Source organism: Malurus melanocephalus, unplaced genomic scaffold (genome assembly GCF_030028575.1).
Source record: "Malurus melanocephalus ecotype Western Australia unplaced genomic scaffold, MMel_1.1 scaffold_19, whole genome shotgun sequence".
NCBI lineage: Eukaryota > Metazoa > Chordata > Aves > Passeriformes > Maluridae > Malurus > Malurus melanocephalus.
In genome coordinates, this window is record NW_026623251.1 from 2,602,767 (window position 1) to 2,630,719 (window position 27,953).

Genomic DNA, 27,953 nt, shown 5'->3' on the forward strand with positions numbered 1-27,953 from the left:
ACAAAAGGCTTACATTTGCACAAATCCAAGATTTGCTACCACAATAATCGGAARATAAGTTACTTAAACATTTTGAAGCATTTTAGCTGTTTTCACTTACTGGAAGTGAACATTTGACTTCATTCCAAATAAAATATTGTAGACAACATCTTTATCTAGTCATGCAAGTAAATAACAAGCTAGTCCTATCTGAATGGGTACAATGAAACTGTGCATGGGATAAACTCTTATTACTAAAATGCTAATATCAAAGAATACATGGGTTTGRTCAAGTGGGGATGCAAGTCACAGASTAAAAATGCAATGCAATAAATATTGGCTATATTGAAATAAAAAGTTTGGATTTATCCCAATGTCTTACSCAACAGCTTTAGTTTAATCTAGTCTTTTGTCAGTGYTTGGGTAAATGCATTAAGTGATCATCACCTGCAAAGGATGACTAAAGTATTGAATAGCACAAGGTCAAGAATCTATCCCWCTGAGTCAGACATCCAAAAAGCATGTGGAGGGAATAATCTCATTTTCAAAGAATGCTATGATAGCTATAAATTCTGCAAGGCTTTTAGRTGGTATGTGATCTGTTTTTTTCTTMATTTACATGACCAAAAMCAAAAAACTTGGTTTAACAGCAAYATTATCTTTSTCCACTTAACATGCAAATCCATCAATAAAACCATATAATTAGTTCARCAAGAATCTATTTTCCATAAGGTCATGCAGTCACAGAATCATTTAKGTTTGAAAAGACATTTAAAATCRTCAAGTCCAGTCATAAACCTAGCACTGCCAAGTCTGCCATGAAACCGTGTCCCTAAGCAGCACATCTACACATCTTTGAAACACCTTCAGGGATGGTGACTCCAGCACCTCTCTSRGMAGCCTGTTTTAATGYTTAACAATTCTTTCCAYRAAAAAAAAAGTTCTTAACATCCAACCTATGCCTCCCCTTACACAACTTTAGGCATTTACCTYTTGTTCTACCACATGTCACTTGAAACAGACGGACAGCTCAGGTCTCTCCTGTGCCACCTTTCCTACACAACAAATCAGTTAACACTGATTTGGTAAGATTTGATTTTAACCCATATATTGTTTTTATTGAGAATAATTTATATTTGACAGTGACATTGTCATCAGGACCAAGTGGAAAATACATGCTGAACTTTTTCTTTTTAAATACTGATTGAACATCATCTTTATGGTGATAAAAAATAAAGCAAATATTTAAAATAAACAAAACCAACGAACTCCACAACACATTTTTTGTATTAAATACACTAAAAAAGAACAGCAAAAATACAGGCTGGTGTTACATATTATTCACTTGTTTATAAATATTACAATAACTGYTAATATTTTAGCCAACAGCTCTGTATTCTCAGCTAAAGACTCACTTAATGTAGCAGGCATGTACATGACTCCTGTCAAAGGACAGAAGTAATTTATTTGTTCACTTTTTCACATAAAAATCAAATGCAGATAATTTCCACCTATTGACCATGAAATCCAGATGATTAATCAGCTGCCCTCTTGCTAGCAACCATTATACTTGGTTTCTGGAAAGTATGGAGCTGCAGTTCCCAATGATATCCACTGAAATCAGCAAAGCTACCTGAATTTACACAAGTTTAAAAGGTTTTCACATTGTATGGAGAGACCATATGAACACACAAAAATGAGCAGTGTGCATTACAAAGAATCACAGTGATCACTACAATTTCATACATCATTTAATATCCATCCTGTTTAATAATGTGATCTATTTAAAATATTTCTATGCTTTTGAAACACAGAATTTTACTCAGGGAGTTTTAATTCTTACTCCTAAGAATGTGTGTTGACATGAGGAATTCCTGAGGTAGACTGACAGACCATCAGCTTACTTTTGAWAAACAGGATTAACAAATCATTTAAGAACAGCTATTCCAGGTCAAAACAAATGTGAATGTGCAAGCAATATSTTTCTGACCAGCCTGCACCCGATTCTTTGTGAAAAGGTGTAGTAAACACGGAGAGAGAGAGAGAGATAGAGAGGGGGATCTTTTCACCAGTATATTCWTCCCAGTCCCCACCAAACTCTGCCCTAGGAATTTTCTGAGCCAAAAGTTATATTCATTTTTTAAAATAACAGTGACTTCTTCAAATCAGCAGACCAGCAGTCACACCAGTCTCAKACATGACAGATCTGATGTTTTCTTCTCCTCTCAGGCCTTATCTTTTCATCTCTGATCTCTTACACATAACAGTACTACAGCAGCACAGCATTAGAAACACAGGATGAAACGGCTCCCACAGCTCCACCCAATTTACCAAAGACTGATGAAGTAGAAATATCATGTCAGAGCAGCCAGATGGTACCACTGATGAGGGGGAATACTCYAAAGTCCAAGGTAACAGCTGTCAAGGCAAACCTGCCAGCTCRTAACTTGTCTGTAGCATCTTTGAAGCAATGCATATGGATCAAAAATAAAAAAAAGTCACCAAATTAAAACCTTTACTTGTCCCTTTATACTCCTTCTCCCCTCTGCTTTTTCTATGTCCTCTTATCCACAACARGGAAAGTTAGATCAGGTTCAGCCATCAGAATTAGCTGCCATTTATTCTGCACCTTGCCAATCCAAACTATTCCAAAGTTATTAAAAATGTTCTGCAGTGTTTCAGAATATCATAAATCTCTTGTTTTGTTTRGTATAGCAATGAAACCAGGGAAAATCTCCAAATTTAAAACACTATGTGYTTTACTCATTTTTAAAGGGCTTCATTAAAACCACTAGCCATAAGATCCAAAGTCGTTTACTGTGAAATGCTACAAAAAATGCAACTGGAAATGGAACTCTAGCACTSTAGCCCTTTTCTCATTGATCAGATATCTCCCTGTTTGAAGCTAATTGGGAGAATAGGAAGATGCCACCTGACCCCTTACTTCTGCCTTTCTTGCATCTTTTCTTCAGGCATGTCAAGCAGTTTCTTAGTTTTATATTCCCACTTTAARAATAGTTACTATTTTCTGTACTTAAATAGAAAGGAAAAAAAAAAGGGGTTGAGTCAAACATASAAGAGCTTCTCTTTTTTTCAAGTTCAAGGTTTGGGAAACACCAAGTTTTTAAATTTTAATAGTAGCTTCTTAAAAGCAAATCATTGCATTAATATGATTAGATCACAATATCCTGACCTAGTTCAGCTTAATTTATATGACGTTAACAAGTTGTTAGATAAACCAGAGCAAAGCACTTTCTGAAGACCACATTTAAACACCAGTCATGTTTTTCAAAACAGTCCAAACTGGCTTGCAAAATAGTCCCTTTTTAATAAAGACAAATGAGTTTGGAAACTAATCTATCAAAATGGATTGTGTTTAGTCAAAAAAAGAAGTCACTATCAACAACAACATAGCATTAAAGAAAGCTGAAAATTCTGCCAGCTTTTATTTCCCACACAGTAACCTACTGCATCTGGATTTCTAGGGGCAATCCCAACCTTATAATTACCCAGCAGTCACAACTAGTTTTCCYAACAAAGCTGAGCCTACACAGAAATACCAGTTGTAATAAACACGTATTGAGATTATTCTTCCCTGTGTTACCTAATGCTAAAAAAAAAAGGAAATTTCAAATAAATACTGAATGTCAAAAGAAATAAAAATGTGAGCAATTCAACCTCAGATCATGTCACACAYGATCAGCATTTCCTGTTTTCCAACTCATCTTCCACCAAAGGCAATGATACATTTTAAATTATACGAAAAATGAGTCACATTAAATCTTATGTCATTTCTGTAACAACACAGTTTTTAAAGGACTCCACTGCAACCATAAAATTCATGAGGGATTTTGCTGAAAATTTCGACGTCATGTCATGTCTGAGCAAAGCTACTAATGCTGCCTTCACRAAAGCAGCTATCAGCCATAGTTAAAATAAACTGATTATTTTATTGGTTTCTTTACACACACAATGAGTAGTATTATCCAAAATGTAGAAGCAGTTACAAATAATATTAATATTATTTACATTATGGATTAACTGTWAATCCAGTAATACTGCAACAAGAAAATGCCATGATGAAATGTCCTCTTTTTTTTTTTATTTTGCATCATATAAAAATCCATGCTCAAATAACCTTTGGATTGCCTCTTTTGCTCTCTTCAAACCTTCCTAGCCTGCAGGAGATATCCCTGCCTACAGATCTGTTCTGCTTGCAATAATGCTTTCCTGCAGCCAGCAATTTCCATGGGATGCAGTTCTGCAAGCATGGCTTTACCAGGCTCATGTGGAAAGACAAYGACAGAGTCATTTAGAGCCAAAGAAAGGACAGATCTTTCCTAAAAGAGCAGCAATACTAAAGCTGTTTATGGAATTTTAAATATTGCAATGGTTCTCTTTCTCTTTGAAGAAGATGGTGCATTTCAGTTTAAAAAAAAAGCCAGCATTGATTTAAAGTCCTTAGGAATTCCTCTGTAATAAATCCACCACTTGGAGAATTTCAATATCATTATCCTAGCCTTGTCTCTACATGTATATAAGATACAACCACTGGAAAAACTATAAAAATTACTTTGAAAAACTTAGTTTTTTATTTCACTGCCACTGACATTAAAATTTCAATTCTCCATTTGCTTGGAAAAAAGTTAAAAATAAAGATTTTTTTAATTTTTTTTAATCTAACAAGCTTTTTCAGTTTAGGCCCAGACAGTTCCTTATAATTAAGGGAGTTTCAGAAATTCCACAAATGACTTATCTATTAAAAGAATTGTATTCAAATATTTTGGTGCAATCCAACAGCTATTTAACTTAGACAGGTAGGCTGTTGGCAACAACTGTTAAAACTTAAACACCAGACATCAAAAAAGGAATTTGTCTCACATYGGTAGATATAAAAGAGACTTGCTTCTTTTTTCTTGCCAACTACTAGGAACACATTTGAAACAAGTTTTCCTGGGTGAACTCTATTAATACAAAAAGCTGCATAACCAAACACTGTTAACAGGGTATCTTTTGTATCATGATAGCTGAGAATGGATGACCCCTAGCTCAACATTTTTAACAGTGTCTTTTCYATCCTTTATGCTTTTGCATAAAAGTTTTCAAAATTATTTCCCAATTATTATAGTCACAGAACYACAAAGGCCTCAAAAAATGAAACGTGCAAGAGTTAATTTGGGCAATGTTTCAACCTCAGAATGAAGCAGCAAATGAGTACATTTTCATCTGCTGCTTTTTCTTTCTCAAAAGAAGCTATCAATGATGGCTTCCCTGGCAACAAGGCACAAACACACAACATCACTGATTCAAGCAGTTAATCAAGGACAGATGTCTCAAGAGCACATCAAAGMAGCTTTCTGCATTTACAAGCATGTCTCACTTTTCTACAAATAAAAATATCCCCATAGATAGGAAATCCAGTTGAATTCTCAAAGAAATATTTTTTTTTCCAGTGCATCTTTCGATACTTTAATTACAGGTTCCCTGYCAGTTAAAATAAAGGAGCAGAAACATTTGTCACAGCCATATGGAAGCATCAGAGAGCAAGAGTGTTTCCATGGGAAATACTTTTAAAGTAGTTTTCATCCTATCTTCCAAAGTACTCTAGCATTCCTTTACTATGCTGAGTGCCTTAACTTACAACAAACACATCAATAATACTTTCAAGCTGATTTCAGAGTGTTCTGGCATAAAGTCAAGCTCCATTAAAGGTCTTCTCTTAGGGACTCAAAGATCATAGACTCAGATATTCCCTTCTGCATAACCTACACACACAKAAGTGTTGTGTGATCTACAAGACTTCAGTTTCATTTTCCCTAGAAAATGCATCTACATCAAGTAAAACCCCAGGCAATCCTGATTTCAGCTACCTTCCTTTTGCGTAACAACATATGTCTGTTACATATGTGAAACAGATTATCGAACAGATTATTGAAAATTTTTTACAGCATATGACTACAGTGTAACATTAATTAGTAACACTTCAATAATAGCAGTGCTAATTAATTCCTTCTAACCTATAGCAAAATAGCATGTGCATGTGCTGATAGTGCTAACAATCATTCCATGGTGTACATTTCACACTGAACATACATTGTGCTGAACATAACTCAAATATAACATCTCCCAGAACACGGAAGAGCTAAGGCAGATATGTGGAGGCAGACTGACTTATCAAGACAGAATGACATGTGAGCAGATGCAGGGAGCTTCTGGCAACAAATCAGTGCAGGAAAAATTCAAGTTTTCTTCCCTGCTTGCTCTTAAGAAGCAATGAATACATCCAGATCTTGTCCCAAATCCCATTAAATCAGTTATGGGATTCTCAGTGGCTGAATCTCAATTTACTAGAATCTCAACASACAAGGCTGAACACCAGATCGCAGAGTCAGAATGGATTCCCATGGCCAAACAGCCTGGGCAAATGATCCCTGTACAGATCTGCAATATGGACCAGAACAGTAGACTACCATCACTACGCAAAATTATTTGTCAGCCTTAAAAACCTTTCAGGCATTCTGGATATAAAAAATCTGTTGGTTTTCTTTCCACTTAGACCCAGTTATAAAAATCAGTGTTACTGAGAGAAGAGCAAAATTGACTATTTAAACAAAGCTAGTTAGAATATCCAAAAAGACCAAGTGAACATTGTAGGATCCCWTGGTCAGGTCTTTCACTGTATTTTTTTTTCTGAGAACTCAGCTTTGCTTGGAACAATAATTTAAAGTCACTGTGCATCACTATTGTAAATTCCACARCTGATCACTAGCTGTTTTTAATCAACACCATTTGCTTTCATCAGCTAGAATAGCCACCTGCCCTCTCTCTTGAAGGTTCTCCAAATTCTCTGCAATTTTGATTTGAAAATATGTGTGTATGAGTGTTCATATACTCAGAGTTTCTCATTTGCTGAGYGATGAGTACTTCTGTTAGTAGCACTGTAACAAGCAAATTTTGTTGGTCTAAAAGAGTTGATYGTATTTTTGCCTTTTCCTTTCTTTAGTAAAGAACTAAGGCAATTACTCAATGAAATGTAAGAGGATGTACAACAGCTACCCACTGGAAAGATGAGACACAAGGAGAAAATTTGACAAGCTTCAGATACACACCTTAATTCATATTGCTACATGAAAATAAATCATTTCATGAGACCCAAAGATATTTCCAATCACTAAAAATACTAATTACAGAATTATCATTAAACAATCAAGCATTCCCTATTTGATCCTAGCTCAAGTAAATATCAATTGCCACAGAATGACAGCATGTAACACACTCATACCTTCATACCTCAGAAAGCTGATTGTGTGAGAACTCTGGAGTAAAACAGTCCAGGAGAAGGCAGCAGATAAATGTAAGTTATTGTTATATGYTTGTTTGGTCCAACAATCTGGATGCAACAAGCTTCATCTTATAGATGAAATATCTATGCACCATTTCTCCCCTCCACCACAGCAATGGAAAAATGGAATCTCCTCAAACTGCACACTGACAACAGAACTCCAGTCAAGGGGATATCAGCAACACAGCATGATTAAAAGAATGTAGTGACATTCACAACTTCCCMCTTTATGTGTACAGCTAATGTATTTACAGCTRATGTAATTAATGMTAGCAAARTAATTAATATAGAATATAATGAACSACACAAATGAGTCRGAACCCACCAGTCTCTCATAACCTCTATTTCTCACACTTMGGCAYATTCACTTAAATTTCTGCAAGAATYGGTATGCTCATACCAAAAAACCACAAGAGATGCTCTGGTAAMAAACAATGGTGTTCCAATGTTGTCTCAGACTTAACTGGCAAACACCRTGCTCYCTTATAAGTGGGCTTGGTTTTCTCTTTCTGTGCCTTTCTTAWGAGCCTTCACATTTCTCTCATACAYCATCTAGAAAYTGAGTGATCAGAAAATTAAATTCACAAATTTAATTTCTTGCAAATCTACAACATTTAGATAGTAATAGAAAGAGTTACTAGAAATCATAATAGTGGACCTACTAAACTGGGCTGGTTGCTTTGATTATATCATGGACATGTTTGCCAGCATAACTTTTATTTATTCTGTTGTCTGCAATGCAATTCCTTGATTTGAAGATAAAAACTTCAAAGAAATATAGCTGGGAGCATGGTGCTCCCAGCATGGTGCATGGAAAGCAGATGTGTATATACTTACTCTTCTCCCAAAAAGTAGGCTATTTGATGGTCAAAAATCCCTTGCTGCAGTGGATACTCCAACTCTTTCAGTTTGTTTTCCCAGCAGAGCTGTACCAATGGATCACAGTTTCTTCCAGAATACAAAGCTACCAGATGCAGCTCTATTTATTTGGCAGTGTTTCTCTATATTCAAAATTTGTGTAGTTATGGAGGTTTGTTATCTCTCTGGTCTTGTACACAGATACAGATTTGCTTTTAGCCCTGACAGAAGAGCATGAACTATGATGTATTACATACTGATATCATCTGCAACATCCAGAACCATTGTGAGACATCAGAACTCTACCTAAATTCAGCTACTTCCAASAAGAWGCAMGCTTGCAAATAACAACCATTAATGTGATATAACATCCTACTGAGTTATAGGACATCCTGCTGTTACTGAGTACTTTTTGTTTACAGGTTCTTATATTCTCTATTTCTGCCATGACAAGATATTGCCAAGACAGTTCACTAACACAGAGGAAGCACATCCATTAACACCTTCATTAGGTCAAGAATTTTTTTAGGTGACTGTKTTTAGCAGGAAAAAATATTTTTCAAAACCACAGCTAACACAATTAAACCAAATTGTTTCTATTTTTTGTACCTTGTGGTTCACTTATKCTGAAGATGGTGGTACAAATCTTGCTGTGATTCTCAGCAGCCAMTGTTGATTCATCTCAAGTATATTTATTTAATAGGAAATGGTTAAACACACTTTTCCCTGCTTTTAATAACAGGTAGAGGGATGTTAAGACAACAAGCTGAATTCTCCTCGTGGTTATTCCTGCCATCACTCAGTTCTGCAGTCAGCCTAGGTACATCATCCAGGTAATTGTACAAATTTTGGTCCTGAGTAAACTGACAGAATGGGGGCAAACTGATGAAAGTACTGCAGCAAGCTTTATCACTGGAATTTTTCAGAACTGTGGCTTTCTAATCAAATGAATGGAACTTACATTAAAAACTACAATCTGTCTGATATGACTAAAAGGATAGTTTAATGAAAAAAAAATTGCTATGGAATGAGAAACATAATGATCTTGTATAATTAAGACAGAAAATGATGTTTGACTCATATCTATCATCAGTCCAAATCCACTAGGAAAACTCCAACACTATCATTATATTCCCACCAGCTGCTTCTTCAGCTACTATAGAATTTTTTGTAAAACTATAGACTGCACTTCACTTTTTAAGACAAAAAAATAATAGTCAATACATGCAATGTTAATTCTAAAACCCAGACAAATAAAATCTTGCATTTAGTGAGATGGTTCAGATTTATGSCATTTAAACTACCAAAAGGATGATGCATATTGTCTCAGGTTAAAAAACCCATACAATACATAAAAATACAAAAAAGGTTGTAAGTTTAAAAGTAAAATAAGCAATTCTATGCTGTTGCAACAGCTTCTCATTATCAGCCAGCTCATGGAACTGTACCTCATACTCTGTGAAGTATAGAAGCAAACATGATTCTTTCAGAAGATTAGACAGCATAAATGCACACCATGCAAGTTGCTGTTTTAAATACAGATATTTTAATTTGAGTCCAAGCTTAAAGGCTAAAATTGCTATAAAATGAGAAACATGTCAGCATTACTTAGTCAATATAATTCCTGCATAGCAGAAAACATTGATGTTACAGACAACAGTCTGTGCACCTTCTTTACTATCTTCCCAGACTAGAGGCGAATAGATACAAAGTAATTTTCACCCACAACACTGAATTAATATTGTCAGAGCAGTCGGTTAGCATGTCACCATTTCTATCTTGACTAGAAGCAACACATAACCACATCCTATCTATTTATATGATGAGTGTAGATAACACTGACTTCAGTGACCTTGTGATGCATAAAAATACCCATCAAAGAGCAGGCATCCAATCCACTTTCCTCTGAAAGTTGAATGAAACCTTAGCCTTGATAATGATGGAAGAAGAAAGAAGATTCATTTTACATTTGTGAGTACAGGCAAAGCACAAGGTTTGTTGACAGACTGAAGAATATTCTTGTGGAATGGGAGAAGGAAGAAGGCTTTAATACTGTAGATTTCTATTTTAAGCTAGAAAAATACCACCAGATTTCAAAAAGTGATTATAAAAACTTTAAAACACCCACGACTACTTGAAATTCAGAAGGGAGATAAGTTCAAATGCATTATCTGCTGTATCTATGACATTAGGGACACATTTGAATGAACACACTTAAAATTTTAAAAAGTTCATAACCAGCACAGAAAGTTTCAAAGGAAGAAAGTTTCTTCTGTCAGAAGAAAYACAATTTATTGGTGGTTATAGCATTGATAAGTCTAGTCAATATTTACATAATCAAGAGGAAAGGGAGAGGAAAAAAATTTAATCACTAAGGCAAATTAAATTATTCCTGGGTCTGATTCTGCCAGTCAGTCACAATCTAACTTACTTGAGGACAGTGTGGGAAATTCTGGTGTAGATGTGTAGGGAGAGGCAAAGAAGGCTATAACAAATCATCCTGGCTGTTGAYGGCAGAGCTCTTGCACTTTGCTTGCAGAATCTGCTGCCAGCCACTATTGCAGAGTACCCATAAGCATTGTCATATCCTGTCATGGAGCCAGGTAGGACAGCCTTTGTCAACGTCAGGCTGCCATGGCACAAGCTAAGCAGCATCACACCAGCCTGCAGTGCATCAGTGCTACAATCACATTGTGACAGCTGCTCACCCATGCTAAAATACAGGAGAGTGGATCAATTTGATAATGAACCAGTACCATGGTCTAATTGTTTCTTTCTCCATCTCATTTCTACAACAAACTTAGGAGTAGTTTCAATGAAATAGAACATGACACACCACAACAACAGTTAAAGCAAAAATATATTGGGGAATAGGGAGAGAACACACTTTTGAAGACTAAATTTTATGTAGGTAGGTGTAATTTAATTGACACCCATTGAAATTCTAGCTCTGCCACAGACACAACAAACAAACAAAAAAATGCTTTAAGCAACCCCACTGCAGGTCATCCTAGAGACAAGGATAGAACATTTTGCTACCAATAGCATTACAAGCAGTTATCAGGCTGATCCTCCTCAATTAGAGGCTTTTAAAATTACCAATAGAGGATTTAAAGGTTTTCATTTATTACTCTGATCTTTAGTAAACTTCTCCATGACCTTGTTTCATGCTGGCTTTTCCTAAACATAAAAGGTGCCTCACCCCACACATTTTTTTGCATGTACTCCAATTGCTATAACCACTAAAGCTTTTCATCATTTCTGCTTCCATTTCACTTCCATAAGGGTGTCGGAAAACAGACTGATGTATATCACATGCCAGAGACCACTGGCTTTTAAAATGGTGTGTTTTGTGGATATGCTCTGAGTAGAATTAGGCAAAGTAATGGTATTTAAGCTTCTGGATCCTTTTCAGTTCTACACATCTTTTAAAAAAAAAAAAACAAACAACAAAAAACAATTCAACCATCAGTTTAGCATGACAGAAAAAGGGTCAACTGCACAAGTAGTATACAACTTTGCTCACACACACATACACACACCTATGCTGGCCCACTCAAGGCAGTGCCTTTTCTATCAGCTTATGCTTTTCAATCTGCACTGAATTAACTTCCTTCCAAAATAGTCTTTTCATTACCCTCCATCCTTCATGAACAAAGCTCTTTCCTGATACACACAGACAAATTATTACAAATTTTACCCAAACACTCCTTTCTTTAAAACACTTCTATCTCGTTTTCTACACCTGATGCTTGTTATRCAATAGGCACTTTGTAAAGCAGATGGTACATACAACTAAATGAGAGGATCCCAATTACGCCATAAGTTCAGTTTGAAGTATTGAAGTCGTATAGTCTTACTTTCWCTGCAACATGCTTTGTTAGCAAAAGCTTACACTTTATTTGTGAWCTTGTACTCTAATTTAAAAACAGATAAAATGGTTGAAGCCTTGTTTCATGGTCTGCTATARTATCCTTTTGCTCTTGAAGGTAACTACTGTGACTGAAAATTAAGATAATTGCTATGGAAAATTATCTCCCCAAATTACAATTCGATGGGAAAATAAAAGAAAACCACTAAACCTGAAAAATCATCTTAGACAAAAATAACTTCCTGTGGTGACTCAGCTTTCCTTGGTGAAATAAAGAGAGAGGAGTCTTATCAGACTGTTTATCATCCCTATTCCAGGGTACTGGTGCAATATTTCTTCCCATTTTATTAACATGTTTACTAACTTTTCTCTAACTTCCATTTACACCACGTTTCCAAAGCTGACGCACAGTGGCTGCCACTTCCTCTGCAATCTGGACTTCAAGAAAGAACATTGAGCTAACCAAAGGTGATAAGAAACGTAATGCAAATCCTAGCAGCAGTATAGAACTATTTCTGTAAAATTTTAAAGATACAACTTAAGGTGTAGGCTCTTATTCACAACTGTTCATATTCCAATTGTCTTTATGCTTGCTCATTGTTCCATTTTAGAAACAAACAGCAGACTCTGATTGCTACACTGAGTGGTAGGACAGATATGATTTGGTTCCGAATGCCCTACAGAACTCTTATCAAAAGGCAGCTATAGGAACAGTTTCTRTTAGCCTTAATTTTCTTATATATACTTGTCTGGTACACAAGAGAACTATAAAGAATTGTTGCTAAATCTTATTCAAGTTCTCCTTGAGGCTTATCAGAAGCACTACACAAGTGAAAAGCATTATTGCCATTTAACACACACCATGAAATCATAAGCAGAGGTAAATTGAAAACAAGAAGGTAAACTTCAGATTTTCTGCATTCTCCTGCGCTTTCAAGAACAGCAGAACTGAAGCGGAAACAATGGATACCAGGCTAAAAACCCTATGATCCCAGACCAAGCAAATGAATTATTAAATAGCCCCMAGATTTCCCCTACCCTCCTTTGCTAAAATACCAGCTCCTTCTTTACACCTCCTTGTACTTATAAAAAATTGCCCGTCCTCAAAAGAGCTGACATGCAGAATGAAGTTATGACACAKATTAGGCTGCATCATGGACTTCTTCCAGTACTGTTCTCAAGTCAAGGGGTCAAACAGCTCTGCCCATTASGTGACACTGGCTCATCCAAGTTTCTGCAAGGCTGTCTGACAAATCCAAGGGGGGCGGTTTTTTGGAAACATGTGCAAGTGCCTAAACCTCAGTTCATGAATGTCTTAGTGACTGGATCACCATCAAAAAAGGAGTTTAAAATGCTGACATTCAAGTATGCAAACAATAAAATACAATATTCAAATAACTTCTGGCTGTTTCTATGTTGCACAAACTTAGTTTTCTCCTAATGCATTCAGCTTTTCCCATTTCCTTTGGGTTTGCATACTGCAGAGGCTGATCTTAGTTCATGCCCCTCATGCTAGATAAGACAGCAACTCAGAATCAACAGTATATGTTAGGCAAGTGATCATTAATGTTTTCTCAATACAAATATGAAGGTCAATCAGAACCTTCTGTTACGACCCTGTGGAATACCCTGGAAAGAGAGGGCAGAAAAATTCTCCTGAAATTATTTTGGCAGTAACTGAATACAATATTTCGGATGATTGCAAGTCAGTTTTGCACAGCTGTAGGTGTGAAGCTTTCAGTAGCTTAGAATCACACACACAGAGTACAGGAGAGAGYGCACACGATGTCCATATTCACACTGAAATTTTATCAACAGAAATACTAAATCAATAGCACTATAGCTAAAAAGATAAACACCAATCTCATGCAGTAGGCTTAAAGATGGCAATGGTCAGAGAAAAATGTTCTGATATAGATTGATGAGCAGAAACATATTCCTACAACTCTAAAATTAAGAGTCAAGAAGATTAACAAATACAAATATATGCTGAGCACCTAAGCGTAACCAGTTATAAAACTTTGGCATTTATWATAAAAAAGAACTATCAGAATAAAAAGTTTTTTGCCAAACAGTTTCCTGAGCCATGACTAAAAATCAATTTGTCAGTACTGGTCTTCAATTTACCATGAGACAGGATAGCAATGTACATTAGCTTTGAATTACACTAAGACCAATGATGGATTAAACTTGCTTTTTTTCCTGTCTCCAGGAYAAAAAACTTCACAGCCTCTCAGTCACAGGGAAACTGAACAAAYGCATCCAGAGTTCATTACATTAGCAAGCCTAGCATCAGAAATCAACCTTCACCTGTATGACTTTAACAACTCTTAAACTGCTCATAATTTTACCCCAATATTTCTTTTGACTTTTTTGATATGTCAATTTCAATTTCCCTGATTATTTTATACATTAATTACTAAGTTAACCAGTGAATCCTAAGTAAGAGTTACCTATTGAGAGCATTACTGAAGAATATCTTGACCAGGCAGTTTTTCTTGTATTCCAAGGTCTTCTCAGAGAACACACGTTCTCTGATGCCTGTAAGATCTGAAGGAGCAATGTGAGGATTAAACATATTTTATCAGTCATATCATTAAGTATCTCCTTCAACTTACACATAAAACAACACACAAATTACCATAATTTAGTATTCAGACTTTACAAAGGCCAAGTGACACTGCTCAGCTCCTGGCTCTCTTCTATCTATGCATATAGATACCAAAACCCTTTCAGCAGTAAGATTTCTTATTAATTGGTACTAATGCCTTTCATGTTGAAMAGAAATTCTTTCAAAGCATCGAGTGGAATAAAAAGTACAGAAAAGTTAGAAGAACAAATTAAAAATACCTAAATTTTGATAGGAGAAAYAAAAAAAGGATTTTAAAGAGATTAGGGTATTTCGTCTCTTGAGGGATTTACCTCTTAACAGAGCCTCCTTAATTCGTCTGAAGATAAAAATAAAATCAATTACACCAACAACCTAAACAGACAAGTGGCCACAAAAAGAAACTTTTTGTGGGCACAAAGGCTGGCCCACAGCATCACACTTGTATCTCTTTTTCACTTCAATGTCAATTTCACAAGCCTCACAAAAGTGAGATGAAAAGAAATTAATCCGACATATAAAAGTTGCACACATGTTTCTAACATATGCAGATACTTCTTTTTGTACTATCCCGGACTTATAGCTCTAAAGTCATTCAGATTGTTTCTACTTCTTGATCTGTGTCAATCCTAAACTGTTCTGAAAAGCAAAGAGTAGAATAGTGCCTGAGAAGAAGGTGGTGAGCAGAACAAACACCACCTGCATAAGGRGGACTACTAATCTCCTACATACGTAGGTTTGTGACCTCTCCAGTGATCTGAAAGAAAGCAGCATGACTACTTTCAAAGTAGAATCTGTTCATAGCAAACAGGCATCAAGACTGGAAGCACAGGAATGATTGAAAATTTCAGAAAGCTAAAAATTCTTTGTTTAGTCCCTATTACCCCACATGTGTTTAAAATACTGTCCAGCAAGTGAAATTTTGCACAACAGAAAAATTAGACTGCTATTACAGGAGGTATCATCTCTGCTCTATGGAGTTCCCTAAAATCTTCAATCCAGCAACCTTTCCCAAAAAGTAATTAACAGTTCCATCAAAACATCCTTTAGAAAACTTCTTTCCAATAAAATTCTGTTTTAAGAATACTACACAGTTCTACAAGTCTACTTGTTACAGCTCATTAACTGTCACTGGATTTTGTCTTACTGCTAGTTAAGGACAGAGGTCGTGTGTGTCTTACTATTCTTGTAAATGTGAGGACCTGAAACGAGGAGAACTTTGAAATGGCTATCATTCCATCAAACATTGGAATCTCTTTTATTTCTCATTAATTGGAAAAGAAATTTTCAAACTATTTCAATATGCTCAAAATGTCAATTCTTACACAGTACAAGTAGCTGTAATTCTATGTAAACCACCAAGCCTATATTCGGTCTAAAAGAAGCCGTCTTAGGCCTGATTCCTGTCAGCAGAGTCACTCACAGTTTTACAGTCAACATGGTAGGTACAGAGTTTATTCAATGTCTTAAAGTGGTTCACATGGTTCTGTCTGCTAGTCTAAAAAGAACCATAAATGGATACAAGAAATTTCACTCTTTATCCTGCATCCATTAAATGTCTCAAAGGACTCCAGGCCACCTCCTCACACATGTAACTAAAAGCTGAAGAATAAAAAGCAAGGACTGATTTTATCTCAAGGTTATGGAAACATCATTAAACCGTAAAACCATGCTGTCAAAAATTTATCTTGACATTAGAAAATGTCCCAGTGGAGTTAAAGCCTTACCACGTAATTAGCTGCAGATAATTCTGTTTAATACTGAGGATCAGAATTTTAAAACAGTCACAACCTTGATAAACGACATGTTAAATAAACTGAAGCCTCCAAAAAGTGATCAGATAACAAAAATGAGAAAATTCAACTCCAGCTCAAAGTACGGTTGATACAAAAGCAAATTTTCTAGTAAGGACAGGACAATACTGTCAGAAAGGAAGGTACAAGGTTCTGAAGCACCTCCCCATCCAGTACAGCCGGAATTTTCCACAGGTCTCATGCAAACTAATAATATATTGAGATGAAATTCTGTTACTATAGAAAGAAATTGCAAAATTTTCTCTGATTTTCAATGAGCAGTTTCTACAAATCTGTACTCAGGAGGATTCTCTGCCTATTAAGCATCACTAGCAAGTAAATAAAACCATAATTAATTTTCACAAAGACAAGAGCAGTGGACAGCAGAGAAGGAGGATTGTTTAAAAGAGCTTCTGAGAAGCTCTTTTAACCTAAATCAGGTTGGAGATTTTCCAGGAACTATCTGGAATTCAGTCATCTCACTGCAGGATAATTTTTCTCTTTTGTCTGGCAGACTGTTTATTTTCTTTCTTGAGCATCCAGCATCAAACAGAATAAAAAATGACCTTTGACTATATCTTTTTGTGGCATGCAATGAAACGACTGATCCAAAAAAGTTCAATGTTCRAATAAGCACCTACTGAACTTGAAAGGAATGTTGGAAGAGGCTGGGAAAACAAGATTACATCTTGAAGTCATGTATCTGTAGAATTTCTTTATTCTATGACCACACAGGGAAGTCATCACAGCTGGTCTTCTTTAGAGTTATACTACAGAGAAGAGACTGCCAAAGTCTTATCAGAGACTTTACAGTTCCAAAGTCTTAAATTTTACCTGCTGAGAATGAGTATCCCTATTCAGCTTAAAAAAATAAATTTGCATGGACATCCAGCTTATCTTCAAAAAAGCATTCTATGGGAATGGCAGAAAATGTCTGTTGCTACCTCACCAGGGATGGGGGCATACTAAATTAATATTTTAACATAATACCACACTTCATAACACACACTCATTTGAAAACCAAATTGAGAAGGCTGTAAAATGCCACATGGAAAATTAGTGAGTGACAGCAAGGTCTTACAAAAAGCTTGACAGTTGTGCTTGACTAAACTCTGAATGAGATACTAATTTTATTCATGTAAAGCACATGGCTGTTGACAGCTCTTTTCTCCCARCCAACTCACCTGTCCAGTCAGATTCTCCAATCCCTTCTGCCAGTTCTTTTTAGTATTAACRATATCAAGTATATGTACACATGACAGGTCTATGTCATTTACTCGTCCCTTTTCTAAGGGCAGACTATCACACAGACTAAGCAAAACAAGCAAAAGAAGGAAATGAACCCTACTTTAATGGACAAAAAAACCCAAAACCAAAACCAACAACTTAAAAACTCAGTACTTGGCACTACATTCAATAGGGTGGGGAAAAATACACAGTCAGCACATGGAATACATGAAGTTAAAAATATCTTTGTGATATCAAAGTTTTAGGGGGCCAAATGTCATTAACAGGAGYATTCCAAATTCTCCAGGTAACAAAATATGGAGATGGGAAGTTGTGACTTYCATTCTGCTCTTGATGGTCACTTACATCACCTTGGTAAAATATATGAGAGGTGCACATGTGTGCACAAAAAATTTAAAACTTTCTGTATTTTCTTCACCAGCATTCCAATGTGTTTAGTAGCGATCACACTGCTTTTGCAAAGCCACCATGGCCAGTCTCCATCTTAAGCTTATTATTACCCAGAAGGCAACAACATTTGTAAAGAATTTCTTACAAGCTGCAGCTCAGTTCAAACTGAGCAGGCAGTGATCATCTTCTGATAATCAGTTTTACCTTCAGCTGCACAAAATTCTCTACACCAGATAACACAAGGTGCATGTTTCATGTGAAATGTATCTGACAAAGTTCAGGCCAAAGCAGCAYGCCAACACAAGACAGTAAAACAGCTTGAGTGGAGACAAGGTACTACATATGGGGTTTTATCTATATGCCCTTTTGGCTGGGTCTATTTCAGACTGTGTGGTTTTTCAGGTAAAATTGCAACTTTACATCACAGCAGTCTAATCAGCATTAAAAAAAATACAGAAAAACAATATAGTTGATTACATCATTCCTACTCCTTCTGTCCACAGTAGATAAAAAGAAGGTTCTTTAACTAGGCAAACAGATGTTTTTAAAGTGTAAAAAAAATTAATTTATTTTGCATTTTAATGCAAATTAATTTATTAATGCATTTTCATTGCATTTCTCTCAAAAAGGCTCTTTCTTTTATTTATATCAGAAAAAAAATGTAAGAGTCTAATTTATTTCACCACTAATTAATATTTATTTCACCATTTATTAAGAATACACTTATTAAAACAACCAAGTCATACGATAATTCTTACGGTATGGTATAATTTATTATTAATTTTTTTTTAATTAAATTGAGTTAAATTATGAGTAGTCTTCACATAAAATATTTCTGCCAGCACTGTTTGAATTTAGCTTTCTGAATTGAAATTAACAAAATATCTACACCAAAAGCCTACGATATTTAGTTGGTAACATAATAAACATTTTATGTATTGTGGAAACTAACTTTAAATACTTTATGTGCAGCCTTTCAGAATAAATAAACCACAAGGCCTCTGGAAAAAAGCAGTTTGTGGGATACAGCACTATCACAAACATTAGCATATACTACTAAATGACAAAATGGGAAGGGAGCATGTCTGCAATACATTTCATTTTGCAGAAAAATTCTAGGCTGAAGAGTGATATTATATGCTCTTTCTTACTRTGAAAAAATTACTTAGGTTGATTGACTCAATTTCATTTGAACTTCCTTGCTTTTTTTTTCACCCAAGAGCTTTAACATGATAATCTTAAAAAAGGAAAAAATATCCTCTGGCTACTATTTTAAAGTGTTGCAATAATATAAAAGTTATACTTCTGCTTAAATATTGACTGAATAAAAAAATAGTTAGAATTAACATTGTCATATATCACATTTTGAATGTATCTACTGATGTCCCACTCAAAGATAAATCACGAACACAAGAAAAGGATAATTTATGAGTTGTCAAGCAACCAGATTTTAACACTTACTTTTGTGAAGATCTGAAAAAAGTCAATTGCAGGTGGCAATTGAGGCTCATCCTGAATCTCAGTTTTCAAATACAGTTGCAAAGTCTGTGCAAGCTGCCTGAGGCCATCTCTCATTTCTTCACTTAACCGTTCAGTGTCTTATGGAGAAAGGAATAAAAAGTAGACCATGTCATAAACAGAACATTTCACCAACATTTTGAAAACATCCAGTGGCAGTCATACAGTCTAGACATTTCCAGCTCCAGAATWAATCTTAACAAGAGGGCAGTTTTGACAGAGGGCAGACATTTCTCATTTTTTGTGATAGTTACCTATCAACACACAGTAGAGTTTGTCAGGTTGCTACTTCCAAATCACATTAATATGATGGCAAGTTAAAGATCAAAAGCCAATAGATAAAGCAGATGTACAAGCAGATGTAAGACATTACGTAAAAGAATTAGGCATCTGCGTTTGTAACATTAACCACACTAGRAAAATGCTTTATGCAGCAGTACATACTTCTATCCTGTATTCTCCACAGATGTGTCAGAAACACTTTTTGCTAGCAGGTGAAACAGAAAAGTGTTCAAGAACAAAGAGAGTTTCATACCAAGCAACTGGCAAATAATGARTTTGAAAGAAAATGAAGTAAATATCATTTTATTAAAAAGAACCACTATATGTTTTACAGATGGAAATTCTGAAGCAGAAAGAATCACAGTGCCTGATTTTTTAATGAAATTATTATGAATGCATCAGGTCTCTGATAACACAGAATGTGAAACTGCTGCTGCCCTAGTGAGTTCACTCCCTGATTACCTGATTCACATTTTCTTTTTCCTATTAGTTAGTACAAAATGGAGAATGTGAAGCTGAACACATTCAACCACCAGTCTCACAAAAGGCAGAGATTTATTATGCACTATGAATCAATTTTATCTCTGTGTAATGGTGAATTGTTATTTTATTTTAAACACCTATAGCTGCCCACAGCACTACCATCTCTTGTATAGAAAAATATCGTATTTATGAGGGCTGTGTTCTCAAGAGGAGCAGCAAACTTTTAGATGAGAAATAATCAAGTTCAGAAAATATAAAAGAAAAATCATAAACACCCACTTACATTCTTATATTGTATTCCTTTAAAATCAAAAATGCTTTTTCTTCAAATGTRTTTATTCAAGACAACATGGGATTTGCTATGAACTACTTATAATACATTGCAGAATGTATTATAATAAAGAGAGGAAGGCATGGTTTGTTTCATTATTGGCAAATAAAACACCTTTAGCTTGAAGAAGAGGAATCATAAAAAATATGTTATAAAAATGGACACCGTAGCTTAGGACAGATGTGAACATGAATACCAAAACCAATTGCAACTTCAGGGAGAACTGACAGAAATGGGAGCAGAATGCAATTATCCACACTGGAATCTGTCCAGGACATCAGAGCTAATGATCCAGAAAAACGTCCCATGGGAACTTTAACGGAAAGTGATCAAGACCTGGTTTTCACAGCACATAAACAAGGCCAAAAGCAAAATAAAATGAAATCTGTGAATGTTTTCATTTTTTGTTTTTAAGAAACTTTTTCCAGTTGTTTAATAAACCTGGTGTGGGAGACAAAATGCAAAAGGCCAATGGAAATTTTTCTAAATAAGGCATGAGGATTTAATTATCAACTCTGATACTGATATAAGCAAAGTAGCAAAATATCTGCCCATAGTACAGCACAGAAATTATTTTCTGTATACTGAGTCTTGGTAAGGAAAAAACAATGATTTCTGAATTATTGTGACATACAAAGAGCCCACAGAACTAAGGAAAGAATTGTCTTAAGATAAATGAGAACTAGCGAAAGTAACAATACGCAGAGATACCCCTCCTACTTAATCTGAGTTTCAGGGTATATAAAGGAATTTCAAGGAACTATGGAGTTTGGAAAAGACCTTTATAAAGGGCTGRATGCCTCCACATGCTTTGTGGGTTTTTCATGCATTATATATTTTAGCAGATAATTATTCAATAAGTATATTAAAACTTACATGTCTCCCACACTAAAAATCAACCAACAGTAYAAAGTAATGTTGGAAAGTAATACTGTAAAGCAAACTGAGGCGGCATAGTGACAATAACAATTTTCAAATAAAATACTTTGGAATCACAAGTGGGAAAAAAACAACAAAAAAAAAGATAAAAGGAGAATCAATTAGAATCCTGTCACATTTCTGATTAGTATTGAAACATTATCATCTATTACAAAGATGTTCCCTGAGAATGTTTTTGCTTTAAGTTACAGCCTGAATTCATAGTTCATGTGAAATGAAATCTTTTCTCCTGTATACTTAGGCCTCAAATAAAAATGCATTTCTGACTCTCTTATAGATTCCACTAAGAACAGAAAGAAAAACTTTCTTTCTTTTTTCAACACCATTCATAAATTGTGTGGCAAATGGAGAAAGTGTTATGAAATAACAGGAGCTTTTGGAGCATACAGAGGTAGAAAAAAGCATCACAGCTACTGCAAGTTCTCACATCAACCCAAAAYACTTTGGAATTATTTTAACTCCAAAACCATAAAGATTACTTATCCACTSTAACAAGGAAGCCAGGAAAACAACAACAGTGCAGAGTCAACCAAAACCTTTACCTAAGATTATGCATAGACCATTTGTACAGTAGTTTGTGAAGTATCAACTTCAGTTAATGTGTGCTAAATGTCCTAAACACTTGGAGCTGTGGAGTTAAGATTCCACAGTATCTTAACTCCACGGGCCATATCACCATTTCCTTCAGAATAAGAATTTCAGTAGAAGCTCCTGGCCACTCTACAGACTTTTGTACCACYTATCCATGGCTGCTCAGGCCTGTTCAACACCAAGGTTCCATCCAGACAGCTTATCACACTGTTCCCCTTGTCTTCAGTCAAGTCAAGAAAAGCTAAGATCACCTCCTGAAGGGCACKGAGAAACTTCCATTTCTTTGGAATTACCAGTTACATAAAAATTGTTGCCTACACTAGAGACAACTGCTGTACTAGTCATAAATATTTAATTTTTAAAGGAAAACTCTTCCCTCCACTTCCTCCTGTGCTACTCTTCAATCAGCAATTGGTACAAGATTTTTATTCCCTGGATCCCAGCAGTGTCATGAAGCATAAAAGTCCATAGTCTTCATCATTTCAACTTTATTTGATGCATCTGTTCTCCATAAACCTTTGTTACATGATTTGAGAATATCCATTGCAGAAAATCACTAYGTTTTAAATAATTGAAATGTATTCCTTCTATCCATTTTAATTGTTGCCTTATTAAGGTCTTTTGACCTTGAAGTTTGGGAAAATGAAGCAGAGTGTCAGGGTGCACAGAAGTAAAATGATACTATGCATTGCAATTTTTATGTTTATGTGGGTTTTATTTCTAAGTAACTAAGACATCAAATTGGTTCATAGCCAAAACTCTGAATAATACTAAAAAACACTGAGGTAATCAAAATWTTCATATTACTCTCCAGAAAAACCCTCTAAACCAGATACCTCCTTATTTCATTTTTTTGTATTTCTTCCTAAGTCTTCAAGGTGCCACATAATCTGGAAAAAATGTTTTGTATTTCAACATTAGCTCTGCTGAGAGACTGTAATGAGCATCTTTTTCTACCCAAGCAATTGAAACTTGTGAAGCCACAAAAATAATAACTGCATTTTTTCTCTATTGAAAAGTCATGTATAAGAAAAATATACACATATTCCTTTAAAATTTAACTTTCTTTCCTATTTTTGGAAGTTAATTTGAAGTTTTATGCAATRGCACATAAGTACAAAAAAACTAAAACCTCCATGTAAAAATATATGTAATTTTGTTTTGTATGTDAAAATATTGACACTATGTAGTATAGCAGACACTGGGTAAATTAAAAATTRAGCAGGCAAGATGTGCATTGTAAAATGAGAAAATAAAAATATTAGAGCAAAAAATCAGGTGGGAGTTTTGCTTCAAGACAACAGACATGTTTTTCCTTTGATCTTTGAAATAACTATCCTTTCCCACAGAGGTTTTATGCAAGTTTTGCCTTTGATTCTGTTATTATACAGAGCAAACCTTCAGAAAGCAAGCTGCTAGAAAATCAGATGGCCCTTTCATAAAGCAGACTTGGGAAGTATTTCCTGAAATATGGCTGGCAATTACTTACTTGACTGAAGATCGGAAACAGAGTAGAGTCTCTCAGAAGGGCATACTGATTGTCTGAGCTGTAGAGCAARACAGATAATTAACACTTACATAGCATGTTTTATTGTGAAAATACTCTACAATTTGRTTATTCCATGTGATAAACCCATAAGATAATTAGGTAAGGCAAACAGCATCAAAATCCAGGACTTTGCATAAAACACCTTAAGAAAAATAACTTTTTTGTTGCTGTAACACTTTCTATTRATTGTAATTTTTTTGCATCTTACCTTCTGTAATTTGGCCCTTCAGATTATAACTGAAACCAGTTTAYGAGGTTTTTAGTTTCAGAATTCGTGTGACTATAATTAATGAACAGTGTTGCTAGGTACATACTTGCCCTTCAAAAACAATCATGCAGAAATGCTTTCCAATAATGTATAAAATCAATGTGAAATTGTATTTTATCGCCTCAGATGATAACAAATGCCCACACTTCTATCCAATGCAGACCACATCATAGCAGGTTCAGCAAAAAAAATTAGCAAATCCCTTTTGATTTACAATCCCACACATTCAAGAGATGCTTAAATTAACAGAAAATGTAGCCCATAAAAAGTAATCAAACTGTGGGAATGTCAAACACCCAGGACTTCTAAGAGAGTTCAGATAAATATTTTACAAAATAATTGAGATTAAGAGAACCCAACATGGAAAGCATGGCATTATGCCCTCTAAAGAAAGGGCTAGCTACAGTCCTTCTRTCCTTACCACTCATTCAAACAGACTGAATGAGACTTTCATTAAGTTAAGAGAAAAGCACCAATAACTTCAGTAATATTGAAGAAAAAGCAGRGTCTCCCTATGTTTTCCCTCCAGGCAAAATTAAGCTCAGAATGCTACCACATAGCCATAGGAAAAGAAAATCAATAAACATGTCCCTTCAGCTTAGCTATATTCATTTTAGTATCTCTTGATCCTTTCAGAATTTCTGAAAATTAGTCAGTAAACTTGTAATGCAATTTGCAGTCCAATTTTTCAGCATTCCCAGTCACTTCAGCCTTCTTGCTCATTATTGCATTAAAAATGTAGAATGAGAAAGTATTTATCARAATCTGCTGTGCTGAAACAATCTAAAAGAACGTCACTTACTAGTTTAAAAACAATCCTGCCAGCAAGTCTGACAGAGTCTGGAGGAAAATTAGGCTCGATGCTCTTAAGACACCTGCATTCCTGCTTGTGGTCCAGCCAAGCTTCTTTCTATTAGGATTTTTTAAAAAGGAAGAAAAAGAAAATAAAGAGCATTTAATTTTAAATAACATGTACCCTATTTTTTTTTATATACACACACATATTTTATATATATATGGTTATCTGCAGTTATATCAGCACATTAACATGCTCAAAGGTGAAAGCTCCAAAGGACCATCAAGGGGTCCTTCCTCAGGTGCTGATGTACTGATGGCCTCTAACACAGGCAGTCTTGGATGCTGATTGCCAAAGAAACAGCAGCACWCCCGCTTTTGCAGCATTGTCTAAGAATTCAGATAAAACATGAGTTTTGTGGAAAACAACAGACTGAGTTATCCTCTCAAACCAAGCCCAGCATGCCATTTCCTCCTCCAACATAATTAATTGTGTAACTGATACTACGGACACTGGAGATACAGCAGTGCAGGTTCAGGACACAGCAGTATCACCACTATGCTACCTCCAAATTAACCTTTACCTTTAGGAAAACCTAAGAGAAACACTCACAAAAAACTGCATGGTCAACTTCCCAGCCCTGTTCCTTGCCAACAGTAACCTTACTCAGTCTGTTTCATGCTGCTGTCTGACAACATCATACTATCCACCCTCAAGTCTGACACCTTTACTACACAAAAGGAGCAAGTAAAAATAGAATAAAAACTGCATTGAAACACTTTCATTTTTTTTTGCCCCATGTTCCTGCTTTACACATAATTTTCTTTACTTCTATGCATCATGCTRTAAATTGCAGCATCAACTTAGTTCAAATTGCTATCAGCACTCCAGCTAGCTGAAATTTTTATTAGGTAAATAAATGCACACTGATTCTCATTTATTGTGGCATGAAGCAGCAACAGTATGTAGCTGTTTACTTCACAAAACTGGAGAGAACTCAAAAGGATGCTAACTAACATACACAAAAACCTAGGCACATGTTCACTCAGCAGCCAATACTGCAGAGACCCTCAGAGTCCACTCACTTCAATCAATGCAGCTGCTCTAATGCAATGGTCAAGTTCTCAGTGCTGAAAAAAAAACATCCCTGAGCTGACGAGGTTTCAATGCCCACAGCTGGGAGGACTAGTGATGGTATTTTTCACAGCTCAGACCAGGAGCGGTCGCTGAAACCAAAATAGAAGACGGAACCAAAAATATTTAAGTTGCACATACCACCCAAACCTGCAATTTTTGTTTTGTGGRCCACCTCAATCAGAATAGCAGACAGAGACTAACATTGACACAGCAGAGAAGAGTCAGGATGACAAGATAAAGGAAAACTGCTACRAATCAAAACATGTCTTTTTTTTCTCCACCATTCATTGTTTCCCCAAGGTTAGTGTGGAAGAGCAGAAAGASTAAGTCTTCAGCTAAAGAAACATGTTGGAAGAAACTATTTCTCATCACTTTTTTCCCTTGCCTTCTGCCTCTACAAGCAGAAAATTCTGTTTATAATTTACAAAAGCTCCAAGTCCATCTCATTAACATATTACATATTTACATTTTTATTTGCATATACACAGCTTATGTTTGAAGCCATACAGCTGTTTCACATAGCTGTTTTAAAAGCAAATTAAAAGAACAGGGCACATCAAAAATTTGCTACAATGACAAGTACTCAGAACCAAGGGTTTCTGAAGGTGACATTTTCTTGCAAATATGCAGTAAGGGAAAGAAACATGAACTCCGAGAAACAGTTTCTGTTAGGTGAGTGCCACAGAGAAAATGATAAAATGTCTAATGTTAAGTACGTGTTCAGCAATTAAAAAAAATAGGAAATGGCAGAGCTATGTGTAAGGGCACATTACACCTGTAGATGATGACTTGAGAGTCATAAAGATTCCAAAGGCAATCACACAATTTTTTCTTAAGCTGCATTTAAGTGAGGGAATTGTTTCAGGTAACTAGGTTKCAGCACCAGAAGCATTTATTCTATTTAATTCAGGATTTTTTCCCCCTGTGGCTTACACATAATAAATAAATTGAAATTTTATTTCTTTTAGATACATGAGAGATTTGTGATTTCATTTCTTTTACCCATAACTCTACAAGAGGAAAAAATGACACCAAGAAGGCATTAATCCAAATACAGTTAGTGTCAGATGCTGCCTGACAAATAAAAGTTRAGTATTTAGTGCTGAATAGAATTATCCTTGTCTAGAAAAAACAAGGTCATGCTTGTAAATGTCCAGACATCATTCTGTGCAATATAATTACACTGGCATTTTTATCCAACTTAAACTAAAAATGTTTCTACAAGTAAGCTTCTATCTGTCATATTTTTTCCTCTACATAAACGTTGCACAGAATTTCAAACATGCTAGAGGGTGACACCAAAATGATTAATAACTTACCCAACCAATAAAGCCCTAATGAGATGAAATATGCTGTACCACAAAGCATCATATATCATGTTTCTTTGAGAGCATTCCCATGTCATAAGAATAGTTCAAATACATGCCTTCCATGAAACAGCACTTTGGCCAAAACTGATGCCAAAAAGGAATCAGTCTGATTCCTCTACATAAGGAGCTGGAGCAGGGACTGCCAGACATTTATTGCCAACTGGTTAGGGAGAAAGGGAAAGCTCCAAATGCATTAAATACAATGAAATTCAACAATATTTCTTCTTACTATCAATACAACATGGATTACAAAAAAATTACAGAACAATGTGAAAACAAAATTTGTGGCCCTGGACAGACCTAATTTTAAAGTCAGTCTCTGATAATAYCTATTGGTTGAGCTTATGTTTGTCCCACAATTCTTCTTTGGAAGGTTTTTTTAATTCTGTATATCCTGACTTTCAGTCAAGGATCTTATATCCTGTATCCAGAATGAATATAAACAYTGTAATTCAGAGGCATGGCCACCCGGTGTGACTCTTCTCCTCCATTCSTGGGCAAGTCTTCCAATTTTGCAAAAAGTACATTTTCCCCTATTAGAAATGAACTGATAAAAAAAAAGAGGCTAATAGAAGGAGGCAAAAAAAAAGGTAAGTGAAC

General features: G+C 35.4%; 1 protein-coding gene across 1 annotated transcript in view; it reads right to left on the bottom strand.

Moving 5' to 3' along the window:
• SMYD3 (SET and MYND domain containing 3) overlaps window positions 1-27,953 on the bottom strand; it is a 335,451-nt gene that overhangs the window by 302,961 nt on the left and 4,537 nt on the right. Inside the window, exons 3-5 of the mRNA XM_057389700.1 lie at window positions 24,853-24,960; window positions 23,723-23,780; window positions 19,551-19,687 (exon numbers count right to left, since the gene is read on the bottom strand). Coding sequence (XP_057245683.1) covers window positions 19,551-19,687; window positions 23,723-23,780; window positions 24,853-24,960 — 303 coding nt within the window. The remainder of the gene's footprint in view (window positions 1-19,550; window positions 19,688-23,722; window positions 23,781-24,852; window positions 24,961-27,953) is intronic.